Source organism: Myotis nattereri, assembly GCF_964212035.1.
Source record: "Myotis nattereri genome assembly, chromosome: 1".
NCBI classification, from domain to species: Eukaryota; Metazoa; Chordata; class Mammalia; order Chiroptera; family Vespertilionidae; genus Myotis; species Myotis nattereri.
The window spans coordinates 230,843,568-230,865,695 of NC_138075.1; the positions used below are offsets into that span (position 1 = coordinate 230,843,568).

The following is a 22,128-nucleotide window of genomic DNA, read 5'->3' on the forward strand; positions in this document are numbered from 1 at the left end:
TCCTTCTTGATGCTCTTCTGTTCTTCATGTGGCTCTGAGCTCCTGGCCCATATGATTTCCTTTGTCTCTAGAAAACTTAACAACATTTCTTGCAAAATAGGACTGCTGGCAACAAGCTCCTTCAGTTTTTGAGAAAAAAGTGTTAATGTTTGGAGGGTGGTTTCCCAGGCACAGAGCTGTGCTGGTGTGCTTTCCTCCCAGCTCTCGTTTCTCCACTCTCCTTGCGCAGGCCGATTCTGAGGAGAAAGAGGTCTGTGTGCTTGTCCTGTTCAGTAGATGAGGTGTGTGCCCACCGGCTTCTCTCGGGACCTCTCCACCTCTGATTTCTGCAGGTGGTGCCCTGTGCCCAGGCACGTTTCCTGGCGTTTATCCTGGTGGGGGTGCTCCGAGTTTCCTGGATTTGTGGTTTGGTGTCTGACGTGAATTTGGGGAAATTCTCCGTCGTTATTGTCTCAAATATTTCTGTTCCTTCTCCATGTCCCCCTGCTGGGAGCGTCAGGCCTTCTGTGGTTGTCCCACAGCCTGGGTGCCCTGTCTGGCGTTTGCAGTCTTTGTTCCCCTGGCTTTTCTGACGTGGAGGGTCCTGTGGCTCGGAGACACTTCCTCAGCTGTGCCCGGCCGGGAGCCCAGCGCCGTCCTTGTGCTCCGCAGCGCTGTCTCGCACCCCCTCCTGGGGCGGGCGGCTCTTCCTGGGGCTTCCCCTCCGCCCACACTGTCTCTGTCCTTGCTGTCTGCTTTGTCCATTAGCTCAGTGGTCACCGTTGCTTTAGGCTCCTGGCCGTCATGCCAGCATCCCCCCAGGTCTGATGCTGATGCTGGCTGTGTCCCTTCAGACTGGGCCTTTGCCTTTTGGGGTGCCCTGTGGCTTTCCTTGGTGGGTCAGAGGCTCGGTCGTCCATGTTTGCTGCCTCTTGTCACAGCCAGCTCCCCGTCGCACCTCCCGGGGGAGCAAGCCCTGAGTCACGGCCTGTGTGGGTCCCTGCCTCTCCCCGCCTCTCACACACATGCCTGCACCCACACGCAATGGCCCACATCCATCCACGTGAGCACACACAGGCTCACCCGGGCCGCTCCGGACTCGCGCTCTCAGCTGTCGTCGTTGCCCTGGAAGTCCCCGTCCTAACCAAGTTTTCTTTCGGGTTCCAGTTACGCGAAGGGAGACCTGGACATTTCCTACATCACCTCCCGAATCGCAGGTGCGTTGCCGCTCTCGCCCCGGGGCTCCCCTGGCCTCCTGTCGGCGACAGCAGGGGGCGCAGGCCTCCCACGCAGCCCGCTGCAGCCTGGGCGTGAAGGGTCTGGTGTCAGGGCAGCTCCGGGCCCGCAGGGGACAGTGCGTGTGCAGCGGCTGCTCCCCGGGTGGACTTTCTGGGCTCTGCGGGGGAGGAGCGAGGCCACGCACAGTTGAAACGCGGGTCTCCAGGCCAAATCAAAACCAAAGACGAGATCGGACGCTTGGAGACCCTGCTGTGCGTGGGGTCTCGGCAGGACCTCCTGCCCCGGTGCACCGTGGGGAGGTCCCGAGGGGCTCCTGTGGACGGCAGGCGGGCTGCACCTCAGCACTGCGTCTGACGGCACCAGCCGGGAGGCGGGACGGGCCTGAGCGCAGCCCCGCGGTGCCCGGGCTGACTGGCTATTTCCTTCCAGTGATGTCCTTCCCGGCAGAGGGTGTGGAATCGGCCATCAAAAACAACATCGAGGACGTGCGCTTGTTTCTGGACTCCAAGCACCCGGGACACTATGCGGTCTACAACCTGTCCTCCAGGACGTACCGGCCCGCCAAGTTCCACAACCGCGTGAGTGCCCCCGCCTCCCCTGCCTGCGCCCTGCGGGCCTCACGGGCCTGCTGACCCCACAGGCAGCGCAGCGCGTGCAGCGGGCTCTGCAGGGTCTCGCTGTGATGCCAGGGCTGGTCTTCAGGGGTGTGGTGACAGCCTGGGGGCATCTCACGGACACCGAAGAGAGTCGGGTGGGTGGTGCAGAGACCAGCGAGCCTCGGACCTTGCTGCTCCTCACCCGTGGGGAACCTGAAGCCCCGTGGTTTTCATGGTCCCTGAACCCTGGGTCACAGGTGCTTTTTACGGCTGACCCCAGCGTGGCGGGAGGCTGTCCCTGGTTCCCGTCGCCAGGTCTGTCTGCCTGGCACAAATCCTGTCGTAGAGGAGTGTGCCAGCGGGCAGGCGCTCGTGAGGGGAGCCTCCCCGACGGGGGTGCAGGGTGTCAGGCTGAGCTGGGCCCGTCCTGCAGGTGTCCGAGTGCGGGTGGGCGGCCCGGCGCGCCCCGAGCCTGCGTAGCCTGTACAGCATCTGCAGGGACATGCACTGGTGGCTGCGGCAGGACCACAAGAACGTGTGTGTGCTGCACTGCACGGTGAGTGTGCGCCGCATTAGAGGAGGGCACTGGGGCTGTGGGGACGGAGGACAGTCAGGAACCCTGGGCGTCAGATGGGGCAGTGTCCTGGGTGGTGGCCCGGGTGGGGAGTGGGACACCAGCAGCCTGCCCCTTCCTGGGCCCGGGACTGTGGGGTGCTGGGCTGGCGCATGCCCCCTGGCAGCTTCTGGGTGCCCAGCAGGGCTCCCCTCCAGGCCCCTGGGCATTAGCTGCTGCTGGGGAAGCTGCCCACACAGCTGCAGCGTGCGGTGGCCCCATGTGCATTCTCTCGTCTCCCCTCAAGGCAGCACCCCAGGGCTCTCCACTGCCCTGCCCCGAGGCCGCTGCCCCGGCACCCACCTCTGTCCCTCCTGACGGCAGCTGGGGACCCCTACCCCACTGCGCAGAGAGGCTGAGGTGTGTGGCGTCACACGGCACCTGCCGAGTGTGGGCGCGAAGGTCGGCACAGCTGTCCTGGTGCTGGGCAGAGTCACTTGGGAGTGACACCAGGAGGGCTCAGGGAGGGGTGCACGTGGGGGGGCAGTGAGGCAAGCGTGTCCCGTTGGAGACGCCGCGTCCTGTGCCGTCACGAAGGCGCCCATCTGTGTGGACGCGTGTCTGCACGTTCAGGACGTGCTCTGCCCAGGAGGCCTGCGGTCTGCCCCCGGGAGGCGGTGCTGGGCCCCAGGGAGCTGCCTGTGCCCTCTCCTAGGACGGGAGAGCGGCGTCGGCCGTGGCCGTCTGCTCCTTCCTGTGCTTCTGCCGGCTCTTCAGCACCGCCGAGGCCGCCGTGTACATGTTCAGCATGAAGCGCTGCCCGCCTGGCATTTGGCCGTCCCACAAAAGGTACTCTGTCCGTGGTCGGACACTGGATGCGGTGTCCCTGGTGTGGTCGCCGTGGGCCCTGGAGGTTGGAAGGGTTTCGGAAAGGGGTGGGCAGTGTGGGTGGGGCGCCAGCTGCCCGTGCCGCCAGGCCTGTCCCTGCTGTGCCAACAGGAGCCCAGCCAGAGGGTTAGAGTCAGCCTCCTCGGCCCTGAGTGGCAGGCAGTGCCTCTATCCGGTTCCCGGGCACCAGCCCTTGTAGCATGTGTGTCTCTGAAGCCTGTGTCTGAGGCGACGGGCAGCACTCTGGCCGCCAGCTCTGTGCACATGGGTCTGTTTGGGCAGGTGATGCTGGAAGAAAGAAAGGTGTTCAGGCCCTTCCTTCTGCCCTGGATGGTGGCACAGCCTGTGGACAGTGGGCGGGGCAGGTAAAGGCCGTCCTGCTGTGGGGCCACCTGGATGCAGGGAGCCAGCCACCGGCTGTGTCCTGTGTCGCAGGAAAGTGGGCGAGGCCACCAAGCGAAAGGACTGCTGACCCTTCCAACATGTGACCTGAGTCTTTTTAAAAAATGTTTTTATTGATTTTTTTAGAGAGAGGGGGAGAGGGAGAGGGAGAGAGAGAGAGAGGAACGTCAGTGAGAGAACACGCATCGGCTGCCTCCTGCAGGCCCCCACTAGGGGTGGAGCCCACAACTTGGGCATGTGCCCCGACCGGGAATAGAGCTGTGACTTCCTGGTTCATGGGTTGACGCTCAGCCACTGAGCCATGCGGGCCTGAGAGCCATTTTTGCTCCTGAATTCCAGCTGTGCCGAGGGTCCGGAGCTGCGTGGGATCCCGTGAGCAGCCGCTCACCATCGGGGCAGAGCGGGAGGAGGGCTGTTAGTGGGGAGTGGCCTGACACTGGGACCCCCGACCCCAGCTGCTTCCTCGGGGACGTGCGTGTGTGCAGAGCTACTTAAAAAGCAGTGGGACCAGCTTCAGACTCAGGAACAGCGCTTGGTCCTCAGAGCAATGGGCCCGTCCGCAGTACGTGAGCCGGGGGCCGGAGGAGGGCCAGCCAGTGGTCAGCGCGTGTGCAGAAGCAGGCGAGATCGCAGAGATTGGGGAGTCCGTCCTCAAGTCCCCAAGAGCGCTCCCAGGGGCACAGGCAGGTGCCTAGAGGTGCCTGACGGGAGGTTCACTGCGTCTGAGTACGGCGTTGCAGACACTGAACGGAAGGCAGCACCTGCAAGGCAGGGAGGCAGGGAGGCTGCGAGGGAGAGGCCTGGAGATGCTGGGCCTGGCCGCGCAGGCGCGGTGAAGGCCGCCTCCCACGTGTCGGTCTCCAAGGGCCAGCAGGAGAGGACCCCAGAAGGTGCTGGACGCCGCCCGCCACACCCTCCTGGGTGGGGTCACGGAGCTCTGACCAGCCAGGCGCCGGGAACTTCCTCAAGGTCACGACGCACCAAACCTCAGGTGCCCAGGACCCAGCAGGATTGAGCAGCACAGATGGACACAGAAGGCCAGCTGCTGGCCCGTGCTCCCCGCGGAAGCCACGCCCAGGTGAGCGGAAACTGCTGGCAGCCATTGCAGAAGGTCCCCGGAGAGCCCGGGCAGCGGGAGACTGCTGTCCTGGCAGCCATTGCAGAAGGTCCCCGGAGAGCCCGGGCAGCGGGAGGAGCACTGTGCGCTGGAGCCTGCTCAGCCGCCGAGAGAAGACCAGGGAGGAGAACCCGGCGGAGCAGCTGACAAACCAGCCCCGGCCGGAGGGTGCCACCCGCCGTGGCGGCCGTGGAAGGGTGGGGGCAGCGGCCAGCGCGGGGCCATCTGCACTCGGGACAGAGCCTGGCCGGGCTGCGGTCGGTGAGGGAGCCTGAGGGTCAGCCGTGGCGCAGCCGCCTGGACTCCGCCCAGTTCTGGGCCCGGCCGCCCTGCCGTCGGGAGCGGGCGGTGCTCCCAGGAACTCTGCTCTGAGCCCTAGCCCGCCTCCCAGCTCTCGGGTTTGCCTGTGGCTGAGGTCCCGGCATCGGCCTGATGGGTTTGGCGAGAGCCCAAGACAAGTCCGCTGGGCTGGCGAGAGCGTGGGAAGGCACTGCCCATCCCTCCTGATTAGAAGCAAGTGAAGGAGGGGTCCCCCGCGCAGGAGCCCAGCCTCGGGGCGCTGTGGACACGTGCCGGCTCGCGCAGCAGACACAGCGGAGCCAGGAGAGACGCCATCCCAGGATCCCAGGCAGTGGGGCCAGCACCCACCCTCCCAGAAGGACAGACGGCGCACGCACTGAAGTCGGCCCCACCCAGCGGGTCTACCTGATGTCCACAGGATGTTCCACGGCGGACGCGTCCTTCCCAGGAAGGCGATGTTCAGCGAGAACAGCCACACGCGGGCCCTTTAACCACAGCCAAGTTAGACCAGACCAGTGATGGCGAACCTATGACACACGTGTCAGAAGTGACACGCAAACTCATTTTTTTGGTTGATTTTTCTTTGTTAAATGGCATTTAAATATATAAAATAAATATTAAAAATATAAATCTTGCCCTGACCAGCTTGGCTCAGTGGATAGAGCGTCATCCTGCAGACTGAGGGGTTCCAGGTTCGATTCCGGCCAGGGGCACATGCCTGGGTTGCGGGCTCAATCCCCAGGAAGGGGTGTGCAGGAGGCAGCCGATCAATGATTCTCTCTCATCATTGATGTTTCTATCTCTCCTTCTCCCTTCCTCTCTTAAATCAATAAAGAAATGTATTTTAAAAAGTTAAAAAAAATATATATATAAATCTTTGTTTTACTATGGTTGCAAATATCAAAAAATTTCAATATGTGACAGCACCAGAGTTAAGTTAGGGTTTTTCAAAATTCTGACACGCCAAGTTCAAAAGGTTCGCCATCACTGGACTAGACACTACAAAACGTCACAGGCTAAAGAGAATTCAAGTAGAAGTTGTAATAGGGCTGGGGAAACCCCTCAGTGTTTCAGAGTTAACCAGTCTATTTCTTAATAACCCATGAATTGTGACAACATTCTGAACTGAGTGAAAATTACAGCATCACGCTTGGGAGATGGAACTAGAACCTGTGATGGGGTGTGTGCATGTGTGTGACGTGTGCGGCTGTGCACAGCATGTATGTGATGTGTATAGCCATGCAGGGCATGTGTGTGATCTGTGTGTGATGTGCCATGCAGAGCATGTGTGTGAGGTGGTGTGTAGTCGTGCAGAGCATGTGTGTGACCTGGTATGTGGCCATGCACAGAGCATGTGTGTGATGTGTGTGTCCATGAAGAGCATGTGTGACGTGTGTGGCTGTGCACAGCACATGTGTGATGTGCTGTGTCTCCTTCAGGTACATCGAGTACATGTGTGACATGGTGGCGGAGGAGCCCATCACGCCCCATAGCAAGCCGATCCTGGTGCGGGCCATCGTCATGACGCCCGTGCCGCTGTTCAACAAGCAGAGGAGTGGCTGTCGGCCCTTCTGCGAGGTCTATGTGGGGGACGAGCGCGTGGCCACCACGTCCCAGGAGTACGACAGGATGCGGTGAGCGCAAGCCAGGGCAACGAGGGCGCGCCGGGAGGATGGGAGGGGCCCTGGCGGCTGGAGCCCCGCCTCAGGTCCCCGAGGCGCAGCAGACAGGCCTCTGCTGAGCAGCAAGCTCCCCACGACTACGGAGTGCTGTGTCCCAGGCCTCGCTGTGCCACCTCAGGGCATGGCTTTGTCTCACGGGGACCCGCCCGTCCTCCCCACAGGGATTTCAGGATTGAGGACGGCAAAGCAGTCATCCCCCTGGGCACTGCGGTCCAAGGGGACGTGCTCATCGCCATCTACCATGCGCGGTCCACCCTGGGAGGCAGGCTGCAGGCCAAGGTGAGCGCGCTCCCCCCCCCCCCCCCCCCCTGTCGGCACTGCCATCTGTGTGGGATCCCAGAGCCTGAGGAGCCGCTGTGGGGGAGGGTGCGGCCCCCACGCCCAGGGCTCAGCACCGGGAGCTGGTACAGGGCCCTCGGGCTCGTGGGGTGACGGGAGGCCCGGTCCCCTCCCAGCTCCCGGTGTGCTCTCCCCGCAGATGGCGTCCATGAAGATGTTCCAGGTCCAGTTCCACACGGGGTTCGTGCCTCGGAACGCCACCACCGTGAAGTTCGCCAAGTGCGTTGGCGGCTCGCAGGGAGGGCCGCGGGGGTGGGCGCCGGCGGGGTCACCAGAGGGTGCGTCCCGCACTGTCCGGGTCCTGTGGGCTCTCGACCTGGTCAGGAAGGAGCTCAGGACACGAGTCCAGGTGCCTGAGCAGCTCCGTGGAGCCTGTGGGGTCGAGGAGCAGGGTCACGGCCACGGCCTGGGCCTCGGGTTGGGCTCCCTGGCTGTGTGCCTCGCAGGCACCCCTAGGAGCCCCTCGCGCTGAGGAGAAGGCCAGCAGGAGGCCCCGTGGACAGGAGGGCAGGGCAGGCGGGGCTTGGAGAGTGGGCGGGGCCCTGGTGTGTCTGCTGTAGGTGGGCCTTAGGGCGTCCCAGTCACCGCCAGCTGTCCAGGCTGGTCTTTCCAGGAGTTGGTGGGCCTTGGGACCACGTGCTGGGCAGCTCCCCTCTGTCTTGGTCTGCCTGGTGTCGAGAAAGGCTCCAGTTCTGCCTCAGTCAGTGCTTCGTTTCCTAGCAAGTGTGTCAGGGGTAGTGGGCAGGGCCCTGTCCCTCTGCAGCCCAGGGCCAGCCACTCCCTGCTCACAGGCCCTCATTGTGCCCTCACTGGCCTGCTGGGTCAGCGGTGGGCCCGGCCTGGCCAGTCTCCTGGGCCACTGGGACTGGGGAGGCCTGATGGGTGGCCCCCGGGTGGTGTCTGGGGCTGACCTGCCGAGGCCATGTGCTCCCCTGCGTGGCCCCGCCTGGCTCCCCCCTCCCGGCCTCGCTGCAGCGGGGCTCCTGCCGGGGAGGTCGCCTGTGTCGTCTGCTCGCTGCAGGTGCCCAGCCTAGAAAGGCAGGCAAGCCGTGGCCTCGGGGGCAGGCGGGTGGGCAGGGGACGCCGCAGAGGAGGGCGCGTGCACGGCGCTCTGCTGCGTCCCTGGCAGAGCTGTGGACGGGGAACGTGAAGCAGTGGGCGCCACCCAGGGCGTGTCACTGGGCTCGTTCCGTGGAGAAGCTGTTGTGGCCCCACCGCCCTCGCTGAGCACCTGTGTGGTGTCTCCTCGGCCCCTTTGGCCCGGGGGGGGGGGGGGAGCGGTTTGGGTGGTGCCCCACGGACAAGGGGGACGGCAGAGCCCTCCCTCCCCACCTCGGGTCTCGGGAACCTGCTGCCGTCTTGTGTTTCTGTTTTGCATTTTACTGCTCTGCTACGTGAAGGGAGACGCACACAGGTGCTGGGTGCACTGGCCTGCGCCCGGGGCTGCGGTTTCTCAGCGCGTGAGCGTCAGGGTGACCTCGGGTGTCTGTGAACTCACTGGGTTCCCTGGAGAGGCAGAGCCGGTCAGTGCCGTGGTCCCTGAAGTCACTACTGCCACGCGCCCTGGACGCATCTGTGCGCCCTGTGCCCGGCCCCTGGCCGCTGCCTCCAGTGGTGCGTGGAGACCAGAGCCTTTGGCTTCTTGCCTGTTCCCTTTCCCTCCCAGCAGAGGCGGGTGCTGCCTCCCTGGCCCACAGCAACAGGCCACCATGCTGCCCTCACTGCAGGCGATTGCGGGGCCTCTGTCAGCCATTGGGGCGTTTGTAGGGTGATCATTTCCATGGAAACACATTTAGTATCTCAGGCGGCCTGGCCTGGCCCCAGGGCGAGGGCAGGCCCAGTGCTCCCCTGACAAGCCGGTGCTGCTCAGAGAGGTGCTCACGCCTGTTGCACAGACTGCGCCCACTGCGCTCCTGCGGCCGGACTGGGGTGTAGCCTGGTCTGTGCTCGTGTCCGGGGGACGTGGGGTGAGCTGTGAAACGGGTCCTGCCCCCTTCACTGGGGTGTGGCCCCCCTGCAGGTATGACCTGGACGCCTGTGACATTCAGGAGAAATACCCAGATCTGTTCCAAGTGAGCCTCGAGGTGGAGGTGGAGCCCCGAGACAGGCCCAGCCGGGAGGCTCCGCCCTGGGAGAGCTCCAGCATGAGGGGGCTGAACCCCAAGATCCTCTTTTCCAGCCGAGAGGAGCAGCAGGACGTCCTGTCTAAATTTGGTGAGTCCTTGTGGGCCAGCGCCAGGACCCTCCACCGCCTCCCGCGCCCTGGGCGGCCCCGCAGCAGGGCCAGGTCTGTCCTGGCGGCAGGGCTTGCTTTCTGGATGCGCAGCCCCTTTGCCCGGCACCGGGAGCAGGCGGAGAGCCTCGTCCGGACCAGCTGGGCACAGCCAGGCCGCCAGCACGCCAGAGCTTTTTCCTGGCAGCCCCTCCGTTCAGTTCAGTCGCGTCTTCCTATTTCAGAGCAATTACAGGAAGTAGCGTAGGCAGTGCCCTGGCCGCGGCTGTGCTCCCCTGTGGCCGGGGCTCAGCACCCCTCGTGCCCTGGGTGCACTGTGCACATTTCCTTACGTGAAGATGGCCAAGTACCCGAGGTGTGTGGTGTGCTGTGAAGCATGTGTGTGTGTGCGTGCACAGGCGCGTATACATGTGTGTGCACGCGTGACCCAAGCCAGCGTCTGAGCCTGCACTGGGATCCATGCGCAGACTGGACTCGGTGGTCCCGGTGGTCTGGAGCGGGGCTGCGGCTGCTACAGGACGGTGCACCGGGGCTCGGTGGCCTGATGCCCTCCTCTCCCCGCAGGGAAGCCCGAGCTCCCCAGGCAGCCGGGCTCCAGCGCCCAGTATGACGCCGAGACGGGATCTCCCGACACTGAGCCCACGGAGTCGGAGTCCCCGCAGAGCAGTGGCGCGGACACCAACCACTTCCTGCACACGCTGGACTGGCAGGGTACGCCCGGGCCTGCAGGCCTGTGCCGCTCGGCTGCCCTCAGACCCTCCCCGGGGCTCCTGCGTCACCGCCCGCTGCCCATCAGTGTGGCTCGGCCGTCAGCGCACTGCTCTCTTTCAGAGGAGAGAGCCGGGGAGCCGGGCCCAGGGGGCAACGTGGCCCAGGAGGCACCGTCCGCCCCGGCCGAGGACGCAGGGGAGAGCGAGCTGTCGGACGAGGATGCGGCCACGCTCTCCGCCGAGAGCAGGGACACGGTGGACGAGGACACGCCAGGCCCAGCAGCGAAGGCCCCGGAGCAAGAGTTGATTTTTGATGCGAACAGGCCGGCCACGCCGCAGGAGCCCAGGCCGCCAGAGGACGGCGTCGACCTGCTGGGGCTGCACTCCGAGGCAGGGCCGGCGCCCCTTCCGGCCCCTGGGGGCCCCACCAGCAATGCCGACCTTCTCAGCTGCCTCCTGGGAGCCCCGGAGTCTGCTCCCGAGGGTGCCCCAGGCGACCTCCTCGGTGGGGAGACCCCCCTGCTCTTCACCAGCCCCGCCCCCACCACGGGCGGGCCCCCCGCAGCCGGTATGTGAGCTGAGAGGGTTCCAGTGGTTTGGCCTCCAGGTCTGTGAGCCGCCAGGTCCTGGGAAGAGCTGAGGATGGGCGAGCGGGGCCGCAGCCAAGAGGGGAAGCAGGAGGCGGCCGCACTGCGGGGGTCCCCCCCACCCCGCCTTGAGCTCACGTCCTCTCGTCTGCTTGTCTGAGGCGAGGGCGTCGGGGCTGAGGATGTGCCCAGCTCTCGGTCCCTCCGTGTCCTCCTGGGCCCACGGGGTGGGCTCATCGTCCAGGCTGCGCAGCCGGGGGCCTGGCGCTCTGGGCTGGGTGCTCCTGTGGTGCCTACACACGCCTCACTTTGCCCGCTCCTGGTGTCTCTGCAGCCGACCCGTTCGACCCTCTCCTGCTGACATCCGATCTAGATGCCCAGCCCTGCTCCAAGCCCAATCTCTTGGGGGAATTTTTTAATTCAGACTCTCTGGCTGCTCAGCCTGCGTCCTTCCCCTCCACCCACAGCGCCCCGCCCCCGGCCTGCGGCACCGACTTCCTGCAGCTGGGTGAGTAGCTGCAGGGCTGCAGGGCCTCCCTCCCCGGAGGATGAGGTGGCTGCTGGTGTCCACCCTCGTGCTCTGCTAGGTCCCGGGGAGGGTGGGCGAAGGTCCTGGGGGCGCCCTGCGCACCGTGAGTGAAGTGTGTGAGCCTCTGTGGGAGGCAGACATGGCACGTCGTCCTGGGAGCTTTTCCTCCCGCTCGCCCTTCTCCTTGGTCCCTTCAGTGGCATGAGGCGTCCACAGCCTGTGAGGAGGGGAGGCTGGTCAGTGCTGGCTGAGCCAGCAGGGCCCACTGGGACTTGGCCAGGTGCACCGGCCGGCCGTCCTCTGTCCCTCCTGCTCCCACGTGGCAGGTGTCTGTGTGTGGGTGTGTGTGGGGACGGTGGGTAGGAGCCATTTGAAGGCCACGGTCCACCCCCACTGGGGCCCCACACATGCTGCTGCTCTCTCCCAGGGGATGTGCCAGCCGAGCCCAGCAGGATGTCCACCTCGGCCAGCCACCCGGACCTGCTGGGAGGATGGGACTCCTGGGCCGAGGCCCCGGCCCCCGCTCCAGCCACAGACGGTACGGCCCTGCCCCTCCTCCATGTCGCCAAGACACAACCATGCCCTCCCAGGGACAGGGGTCCTGGTGGCACGGGCCACACCCTGGTCAGCAGGTCCAGGGCTGTCCCAGGGCGCCCTGCCCTCCTCCCTGCCCGCTCTGCAGGTGTGCACAGGCGCCAGGCGCCCTCCACGTGCTCCCTTCCTCGTCTCCTGTGGGCGCGTGGTGTGTAGGACACGGCCCCCGGCGACCCTCTCACCGCAGCGTCTGAGTGGTGGCTGTGTCCCGCAGTTGCTCTGCCTCTGGGGAGCCTGCCCAGGACACGGAGGGGGTCCCACGTTCACTGGCTGGACATCTGTCCTTTCCTCCGTCTGTGATTCTGTCCTGTTGGGAAACTGGCTTGTGCAGGGCTGTCGGAGGTGACCATGTGACGAGGCCTGTGGCAGCGTCCCCTCAGGACCTCCTGGTGACTGGCTTGCCCAGGAGCCCCCCAGCCTCCAGTCTCACCAAAGCTGGACGATGACTAAAGACCACTTTGGTAGACTGCCCACTGTTTCTATTTGCATCGCAATCTGCATGTGAGGTTAACTGTTACTTTATGTCCTTGTTTTTGTGGTTTTTTTGAGAACTGTTGTACGTTCCTTTTTGCATAGGAAATGCTCCTGCCTATGAGCTTGTAAGAGCCCCTTCCTGTGGGGCCGCCAGCATTTGTAGTGGTTCTGTTCCTCCGAGTGGCTGTGCAGCAGTTTACTCCGATATTTCAGTTTCTGACACTTAGTCTCAAACTGACACCATTATAAAGAACATTATACGTCAAAGTGAAAAGAGAGCCCACTGAGTGGGAGGCTGTATCTGACAGCGATGCATCTGATAAGGGTTCACTTAAAAAATATATGAAGAACTCACACAACTCAACACCAGGAAGACAGTCCAATTAAAAATGGGCAAAGGACCTAAATAGACACCTCTCCAAAGAGGACATACAGACGGCCAAGAGACATGAAAAAGTGCTCAGCGTCACTGATCATCCGAGAGGTGCAGATTAAAGCAACAATAAAATATCACTCACACCTGTCAGATGGCTGCCACCAGCACATGGCCAGTGCTGGGAGGATGCGGAGAAAAGGGAGCCCTCGGGCTCTGCTGGTGGAGTGCAGGCTGGTGCAGCCTCTGTGGAGAACAGTGTGGAGTTTCCTCAAGAAATTAAATATGGAGCTGCCATCTGACCCAGTGATCCCACTTCTAGGAATACATCCCAAGAAACTAGAAACACCAATTAGAAAGGATAGATGCACCACTATGTCCATAGCAGCACAACTTACAATAGCTAAGATCTGGAAACAGCCCGAGTGCCCATCAGCAGGTCTATAATAATAAAAGCATAATATGCTAATTAGACCAGACAGCCTTCCAGACGAAGCGGGTGCTGAGGGGAAGCCTGGGTCCCAGGAGCCAGAAGGAAGCCGGTGCCAGCAGCTGGGGGACGGAAGGCCTACTCTTGCACGAGTTTTGTGCATCAGGCCTCTAGTGAATAGGTTAAAGCTGTGGAACGTCTACACCAGGGACACTGCAGCAGTCAGAAAGAAGGACCTCTTACTCTGGGACAGCACAGAGGGACCGGGAGAGTTCGTGCTAAGTGAAATAAGTCAGTCGGAGAAAGACAAGTATCACATGATCTCACTCCTCTGGAATCTAATGAACACGATAAACAGACTAGAACCAGGGGCCTGGAGCCATGGAACAGACTGACGGGGAGGGGGAGGGGGAGGGGGAGGGGGAGGGACTGGGTGACAGAAGATTCGGGGATTAGCCGAAGTACATACATACGTGCAGAGCTCATAGACACAGCAGCGTGGTGATGGCCAGGGGGAGGGGGAGCAGAGGGAGAAGGGAGGGCAGCCGTCACAGTATCAACAGTAAGAGCTAAAATATCTGTCACAAAGCACATTCAGATGGCAGGGGCGGGGGGGCGGGGGGGTCCAGGAGCAGCAGCACCAAGTCAGGAGGACACAGACGTTTAGGTCTTTATGCATCAGGGGTCTTCTGTGGGGGCAGTGGAAGCAGCCCTGCTCTCGTGCGTGTCCGTGTGGCGCCTGAGCCTCAGAGCTGCGCGCGGCCGTTGGGAGCCTCGGCGGAGAGCTGGGCTGCGTCTCCCTGCGATGGCGCTTGTTTTAATGTCCTCTGTCCTTCTCCAGGCCCCTTCTTCTCTCCTGGTGGCCAGCCAGCCCCTCCCGGCCCCCCGGCCAGCCGGGCCAAGTCTCAGAGCCTGGACCCGTTTGCAGACCTCGGGGACCTCAGCTCCAGCCTCCAAGGTGAGGTGCAGGGCGTGTCGGGTGTGCGGTGCTCGGTCCTCCGCCCACTCCCTCTGCCAGGCTCAGTGCCCAGATGGGCCTGCCCCTCCGTCCCCAAGGCCCAGGGCATCATGACCCTCGGAGCAGCCGCCTGCCCTGTGGCCGGGGCTTGGGGACCAAGCTGCTGCACAGGTGCTGGGTCTCCATGTAGGGGCCCCAGTGTCATGCCTGCCTGTGGCTCGAACCTCCCAGAGCTGACTCGACGCCCTGGGACCCGGGTCCCTGGCCCCTTGGTGCCTCCAGACATGTGTGGGTATCTGAGCCTCCTCCCTCAGCAAGTGGGTGGGTGGAACTCCTGGTTGGAAGTGATGTCTCCTGGGGAGGCTTGCTCAGCTGACCCAGCGTCTCCCCCTGGAGTGGGGCCTCCTCGGTGCCCATGAGCCTTCGTGGGAAGCCGAGGTCCCTCAGCTCGAGGCTCCCTGCTGTCTGCTGCCCCCGGCTCCCCTGCCCCCGCCTCCCGCTCCTGCTGCGGCGTCTGCAGGGCCGACATCCACCCCACGTCACGTGGGCCCTTCTGCTACTTTTTTTTTTTTTTCGCTAAAGGTTATAGGATTTCTTTTTTAAAAAAGATGCTGTTACTGATTTTTAGAGGTGCCGGGAGCGGGTCCATCCTTGCTGTTTCAAGGGACCTGGCATATATGGCATACTGTTCTTAATATGTTTGCTCACCTTCTTAGCGCTGTGTGTTTTAACCAAGGTCACCTCTCCGAGAAAGGTTGTTTCCCCAGGTAGGAATTTTTCCCTGAAGTCAGGGAGGGGATGCCTCTCCTAGAAAGGTTGTTTCCCCAGGTAGGAATTTTTCCCTGAAGTCAGGGAGGGGATGAAATCCCTTAACTAAGTGCCAGGCGGGTAGTTAATCACTTTAACTACGAACAATCATGCTTAAGCTACATAATCTTTACTCCCTGGAATGGAGATAAGAAACGCCCTAACCTTTGTAATAGAGATTGACAGGATTAAAATCAACTGGTATAAATACAGATGTAATAAGACAGCAAGACACAGAACTTAGGAGACAGAAAGAAGACAGCACCTACACAGAACCTACAGACAGAAGAACTTCGCTGGAGAGAACATGGCAAAAGATCCTGGACTGAACCTGACTACAGAAATTGGCAAGAGAACCTGACTAGAACCTGGTGACTGAACCTGGCTGGAGAACCTGGACAGAACCTGGCTGGAGAACCTAGCGAGGGAACATGGCTACAGAACCTGGCTGGAGAATCTGGAGAACCTGGCTGGAGAACCTAGCGAGGGAACATGGCTACTGAACCTGGCTGGAGAACCTGGACAGAACCTGGCTGGAGAACCTAGCAAGAGAACATGGACACAGAACCTGGCTGGAGATCTGAGCCAGAACTTCGCTGGAGATCCAGACCAGAACACCGCAGGAGACCCTGACAAGAGAACCCGGCTATGATGATCAACTGAACGCTGCCTCCGTGTCACTCCTTCTTCGCCGACTCCGTCCACACCTTTGGGGACCCCTGGACCTGCTGGGGTTGGACCCCGGCATATGGCGCCCGAACAGGGACCCCTAGGTAAGCGCCCCACTCTCGGGATGGATAGGACTCCACCGTAGGAAGAGGGTGGATAGTCTTCGCCGACTCCGTCCACACCTTTGGGAACCCCTGGAACAGGATTCCCCTAGGTAAGCCCCCCCCCCATTGAGAACCCGCACATTCGGTACGGATAGGACTCCACCAGGGTGCTACAGACCCCCCTATAGAAGATAAGTAGGGTAAGAAGGTGGATAGTACAAAACTTAGATTGAGAAGATGTGCCATACTGAGTCCAAAGAAAGAAGACTCTGTATTGATTCTTAGATTGAGAAGATGTGCCATACTGAGTCCAAAGAAAGAAGACTCTGTATTGATTCTTAGATTAAGAAGATGTGCCATACTGAGTCTAAAGAAATAAGACTCTGTATTGATCTTTTAACACATATGTTTGCTAGCAGAGGAATTAAGGTTACTCCCAGTCAGATGGAACATTTTATACAAGAAATACGTCCATGCTTTTCTGAGGAAGGAAAGGTGCCCGAAAGGTAAATGTAGAGGCATGGGAGAAGGTAGGCCCAAGGAGCCTTATTCTTAACCCCACTGCAGCCTTTCCACCCCGGGAAAGTGCAGGATTGGCAAGCTCTCCCTGGGGTGATAGATCAGGCCTCAGGTAATAGCGGAAAGCGCCAATCCTACTCTTAAAATGGATACAAGAGAGCATTTCGGGTTTTTCTTTTTAATGCCTGCTTTTAAAAAATAAAAAAGGGGGAATTTGCCGGGAGCGGGTCCATCCTTGCTGTTTCAAGGGACCTGGCATATATGGCATACTGTTCTTAATATGTTTGCTCACCTTCTTAGCGCTGTGTGTTTTAACCAAGGTCACCTCTCCGAGAAAGGTTGTTTCCCCAGGTAGGAATTTTTCCCTGAAGTCAGGGAGGGGATGCCTCTCCTAGAAAGGTTGTTTCCCCAGGTAGGAATTTTTCCCTGAAGTCAGGGAGGGGATGAAATCCCTTAACTAAGTGCCAGGCGGGTAGTTAATCACTTTAACTACGAACAATCATGCTTAAGCTACATAATCTTTACTCCCTGGAATGGAGATAAGAAACGCCCTAACCTTTGTAATAGAGATTGATAGGATTGGAATCAACTGGTATAAATACTGTTGAAACAAGACAACAGCACACAGAACTTAGGAGACAGAAAGAAGACAGCACCTACACAGAACCTACAAACAGAAGAACTTCGCTGGAGAGAACATGGCAAAAGATCCTGGACTGAACCTGACTACAGAAATTGGCCAGAGAACCTGACTAGAACCTGGTGACTGAGCTTGGCTGGAGAACCTGGACAGAACCTGGCTGGAGAACCTAGCGAGGGAACATGGCTACAGAACCTGGCTGGAGAATCTGGAGAACCTGGCTGGAGAACCTAGCAAGAGAACATGGACACAGAACCTGACTGGAGATCCTAACCAGAACTTGGCTAGAGATCCTGGCTAGGCTGCTGATCAACTGAACGCTGTCTCCGTGTCATTCCTACTTCGCCGACTCCGTCCACATCTTTGGGGACCCCTGGACCCGCTGGGGTTGGACCCCGGCATAGAGGGAGCGAGAGAGAGACATCAGCGACGGGCGGAATCATCGGTGGGCTGCCTCCCGCGCCCCCCACTGCCGGTCGCGCCCACAGCCTCTTGGTTCCTGGGTCGACACTCGACACTGAGCCACGCTGGCCCGCTGCTGCCGTCTTGTTGATCCTGGAGGTTTTCGTTTTGTGGGCAGTTGGTTCTTTAAAGTTCCCTGGAGTTGAGGTTGCAGTGTCTCTGGGCGCCCAGCTCTGTGTGGCCCTGCTCAGGACAGCGATGTGGAGGGGACTCCTGGGCGCCGCCCGGGCTGTTGGCTGCAGACCCCGTGAGGAGGATTTCCCGATCTGAGTCGTCCGTGCTCAGGATGGAGCCGGCCCTCGGCTCTGCACTGCGCCCGACGCCGTGTCGTGCCCCCGCAAGGCGAGTTTGAATAAAGCTGGCGGCACTGAGAGGAGAAATAAACAGGCTCAGCCTCTGCTGGAGACCACACCCTCCTCCAAACCTGGGGACACTGCTCGCTGCCAGCAGGCGGGGGCCGGGCACCGCTGCACGAGCCACGGACGTCCTCCTGCCCCTGCAGCCGGCACCGTGGGGCCGTGTGACAGGAGGGTCACGGCTCATCGTCCTGCTCTGACCACAGGGCCAGCGGGACACCAGGCACAGCTGTGAGAACCTGACAGAACAGCTGCTCTCGGGATGTGGGGGGTGGGGGTGCTGCACCGGATGAGGGTGGAGGTGGGAGTCTCCGGACCTGGGTGCACGTGCAGTGCCGCTGGGAGAAGATGAGAGCTCGTCACCACGGAGCCTCATCTCAGCTCAGGGCCAACGGGAGGAAGGGAAGGACGGGGCCAGGCCCGTGAAGTTGAAGGCAGGACCCACCGGAGAGCAAAGGACAAGCTGTGGAGGCGGAGAGGTGCTGCAGGTGGGAGGCCGCCGGGCCCCACGGCACAGCTCCCGCCAGCCCCACAGCACAGCACGGTACGGGTGAAACAGCTTCGACACCAGCCGTGCCAGGTGGCGGGTGTGAACAAGGGTGCCGTTCCTGCCCCCGGCAGCTCGTCAGCGTGAGGGCCACCCGCTGTCCATGGAACATCAGGAAATGGGCGCATCGGTCGGAGGAGACGCCCAGCAGAGGCATGCGGAGCCAGCGAGCCCCCAGCCCCTGGAGAGGTGCCAGCAGACCTCGCTCACTTGCAGCTGCTGGGAAGTGAGGGCCAGTTTCTATAAAAGTAGACACACAATCGGCATTCACCCAGAGAGATGGAGGCGCAGGCGTGTACAGGCCTGTACACGTGTTCATGCCTGTATACACGTGTTCACAGCAGCTTGGTTTGTAATCCCTCCACACCGGACTGGTGGTTGAGCGAACCTTGGTGCGTCCCTGGAAAATGATGCTCAGCGGTAAAAGGAAGCATCCTGAGTGAGCTCCCTGCAGAGGCTACCTGCTTTCTGAGTCCCTTTCTAGAGCATTTGACCTATGTAGACAGATCGATAGACACAGACGGGCGGATAGATAGATCGATAGATAGACGGGTAGACACAGACAGGCGGATAGCTAGACAGATAGGTAGATGGATAGATAGATCGATAGACGGATAGACACAGACAGATGGATAGATGATAGACGATAGGTAGGTAGGTTTCAGAGGGGGAGAGGAATGTCAGTGAGGAGAGAATCTGATTGGCTGCCTCCTGCACGTCCCACACTGGGGATCGAGCCTGCAACCCTGGCATGTGCCCTGACTGGGAATCGAACCATGACCTCCTGGTTCATAGGTCGAAGCTCAACCACTGAGCCACGCCAGCCAGGCCGTTTCTAGAACATTCTTGAAGTGAGTCACAGAGATGGTGAACAGATGGGTACCTGGACCCAGTGCTCACACAAATAGGAATGCGTGGTAGGATGGCACAGAGCTGAGCATACGTGTGCGCACACGTGCACACACCCATATGGCAGCACATACGTGGACGCACACGAGTGGCCGCGTGCTTGTAGCAGCCGGCAGGAGCCTGAGCTGCGCCGACGTGGGTTCCTGCCTGCTGCGTGTGCCGGGCTCTGGTCTCGGTTCCGGATCCTGTGAGTCTGTTTCCAGATAAAGGTTAAGGAGCCAGCCCTGCGCTCTGTGAGCACAGCCCCTGCGGCTGTCCCCCCGTCGCCCACAGGGAGCCGCTCTGATGGCTGCTCGCCCTGCGTCCTGGCCCCCAACTAAACGTTGGTTTTGCAATGCCTGTGTCTCTGAGACTCCCTCACGGACCAGGCGCTGCCCATGTTCATGCTCACCGCCCGGAATTGTCTCCCCAGGCTCGCCCGGTGGATTCACTCCTGGGGGCTTCGGTCCCAAAGCAGCCCCCCCTCCCAAGGGCGGCAGCTCCTGGCAGACAAGTCGGCCCCCGACCCAGGGCGCCCCACGGGCCACCCAGACCAAGCCACCCCCCAAAACCTGTGCACAGCCAAGGCCTAACTACGCGAGCTTCAGCGTTATCGGCGGCCGAGAGGAGCGGGGTGTCCGCGTCCCCAGCTTTGGTGAGTCCTCTTCCCTCCGTGTGGACTTTTCTCCCGGGAAAGCTCTGGGCCCAGAGCCCTCACCATAGGAGCCACACCTGGGTGGGGGCGCGGTTCCGATGGTGTCTGTGGTGTCTCTGTCGCGGCATGCTGCCGGGAACTGGCTGGCTGCGGTGTCATCCCCGGGATGGCATAGCCACGTCAGCCCCAGGCGGTGGGTGGCCTTTGCCCCCGGGGAGCCCTGTGGGTGCTTCCCACACAAGGTCCAGTGGGCAGAGGGTCAGCAGCCATGTCCAACCCCTCCCCTCCAGCTCAGAAGCCGCGGGTGTCGGAGAACCATTTTGAAGACCTGCTGTCGAACCAGGGCTTCTCCTCCAAGGCCGACAGGAAGGGGCCGAGGACCATCGCCGAGATGAGGAGGCAGGACCAGGCGAGGGACACGGACCCGCTCAAGCTGAAGGTGGGCGGTGGCGGCGGCAGAGCGGTCCGGGTCACCCAGGGCATCCCGGGTGGCCCTGGTCCTGGCGCTGAGGTTCCCCGGGGCCACGATCACCTGCCTTCGCCGCGTGGCAGCAGCTGCTGGGCCAGCTGCACGTTGGGAGGGTTGGGGGCGTCTCCCGCCCGGGCTCCTGGCCTCGGAGAGTTCGCAGTGGATGCGAAGCGGCCGCACAGCGCCCCCACCCCCACCCCCAGCAGCTCCGCTCGGGCAGCCTCAGGCTGAAGGTGGAGGCTCTGTGCTCCCTACTCGGGGTCTGGCTCCTCGGGAATTCTAGCCGCACTAACCCCAGCCCGCAGGGCGACCTGCCTGAGGCCCCCTGGGGGAGGCGTCTGCCGAGTGCAGTCCGGCCTCTGCTGGGCGCCTAAGCCAGGTGTCTTCACTCCAGATGGGTGGAGATGGGGTGCGGGCCACTGGCAGGCCACCGGAGCCTGGCCTGTTGTCCTGCTGGGCCCTGGAGCTCCAGGACAGGCTGTGCGGCCGCAGCGGGGAGGCTGGCCGTGAATTCCACGCTGTCGTGTCCCATGTGGGGTCCGGCCAGGCCTGGGAGTGGTGCTGACCGTGCCTGGTAGGGTCAGCACAGGAAGTGGGACAGGCCTGTTCTTGTGGCGTTGGAGGCTTGCTTGGGGCGGACACGTGTGGAGTGTTGTGATGCTGGCCCACGCAGGGGGCTGGGCCAGGACTCCTGCCTGCAACTCCGCGTTTCCCCAGCTCCTGGACTGGACCGAGGGCAAGGAGAGGAACATCCGCGCCCTGCTGTCCACACTACACACCGTGCTGTGGGATGGTGAGAGCCGCTGGACGCCCGTGGGCATGGCTGACCTGGTGACGCCCGAGCAGGTGAAGAAGCAGTACCGCCGGGCCGTGCTGGTGGTGCACCCCGACAAGGTGAGCACAGGCGGGGTCCACTGGGAGGTGAGCGCCCACTGGGCGGGTCCACTGGGAGGTGAGTGCCCACTGGGCGGGTCCACTGGGAGGTGAGTGCCCACTGGGGAGGTGAGTACCCACTGGAGAGGTGAGCGCCCACTGGGGAGGTGAGTACCCACTGGAGAGGTGAGCGCCCACTGGGCGGGTCCACTGGGAGGTGAGCGCCCACTGGGCGGGTCCACTGGGAGGTGAGCGCCCACCGGGCGGGTCCACTGGGAGGTGAGCCGGGAGGGATGCCAGGAGCTGGCATGGGACCACCCTCCCCTACGTCCCCAGGCCACGGGGCAGCCCTACGAGCAGCAGGCCAGGATGATCTTCATGGAGCTGAGCGACGCCTGGTCCGAGTTCGAGAGCCAGGGCTCCCGGCCCCTCTTCTGAGCCCTCTGCTCACAGCTGCATGTGGACCAGGAGCTGCCGCTGGCCGCAGGGCCCCCAGGCTGAGGCGTGGGCGACGCCGCTGCACCGATGGCCACTGCGCCCTCGGAGGACGAGCCCCGCCTGGCGAAGAGCATTCCGGAGCCTCTGGGTTTCCTCTTCTCTTTTTCCCAAAGGAAAGTGCTGATTCGCGTCCCCCGTCGTCGAGTCTGTGATTTGTTGGTCCAGGACCGTCCCTGAGAGCGTCCCCTCTGGGGAGAGCTCTGCTCGGTCCTCTGTCCCGCGTGACGTCGTGTCCCAGGTGTGATCAGCCTGAGGCCACCTGTACATAATTAAACTATTTTCTGATGACGCCCGTCTCGGGCTGGTCTTGGCTCTGACCCGAGGACGCAGCGCAGGGCGCGGGGCTGCAGGGGCTGCTCGTCCCTGTCCTGAGCCTCCTCGGGCCCCGGGGCAGCCTGGCTGGTCGGTCACGTGCAGGAGGAGGTGGCGGTGTGGGGGCTGACGGACGCCGTAGGCGCTGGGCAGCTGTGGTCGCTGCCCCTCCAGACACTGGTGCCTGAGTGGAGGGCCCTGAGTCTCCCTTCGGAGTGGGTGTGGGGGACTGTCGGGCGTCCAGGGAAAGGCCGGTTGGAGAAGCGCCAGCTGCCGAATCCTGCGGGCGGCGAAGTGGCCACAGAGGCTTAGGGCATTGCTCAGCAGGACCCGCAGGCCAGCAGGG

At 62.0% G+C, this 22,128-nt stretch overlaps 1 protein-coding gene across 2 annotated transcripts in view; it reads left to right on the forward strand.

Annotated features, from left to right (window-relative positions):
• The window catches only part of GAK (cyclin G associated kinase), a 45,086-nt gene extending 23,328 nt beyond the window's left edge, over positions 1-21,758 (forward strand). For both annotated transcript variants that reach the window (XM_081093404.1, XM_081093405.1), the window contains 17 exons: positions 1,147-1,196; positions 1,648-1,796; positions 2,248-2,370; positions 3,083-3,216; positions 6,514-6,708; positions 6,918-7,035; positions 7,235-7,314; positions 9,116-9,309; positions 9,893-10,039; positions 10,160-10,606; positions 10,960-11,133; positions 11,582-11,692; positions 13,867-13,983; positions 19,409-19,630; positions 19,921-20,069; positions 20,817-20,993; positions 21,309-21,758. In XM_081093404.1, the coding sequence (XP_080949530.1) occupies positions 1,147-1,196; positions 1,648-1,796; positions 2,248-2,370; positions 3,083-3,216; positions 6,514-6,708; positions 6,918-7,035; positions 7,235-7,314; positions 9,116-9,309; positions 9,893-10,039; positions 10,160-10,606; positions 10,960-11,133; positions 11,582-11,692; positions 13,867-13,983; positions 19,409-19,630; positions 19,921-20,069; positions 20,817-20,993; positions 21,309-21,410 (2,689 nt within the window). In that variant the 3' untranslated portion in view covers positions 21,411-21,758. The remainder of the gene's footprint in view (positions 1-1,146; positions 1,197-1,647; positions 1,797-2,247; positions 2,371-3,082; positions 3,217-6,513; positions 6,709-6,917; positions 7,036-7,234; positions 7,315-9,115; positions 9,310-9,892; positions 10,040-10,159; positions 10,607-10,959; positions 11,134-11,581; positions 11,693-13,866; positions 13,984-19,408; positions 19,631-19,920; positions 20,070-20,816; positions 20,994-21,308) is intronic.
• The last annotated feature ends 370 nt before the right edge of the window (positions 21,759-22,128 follow it).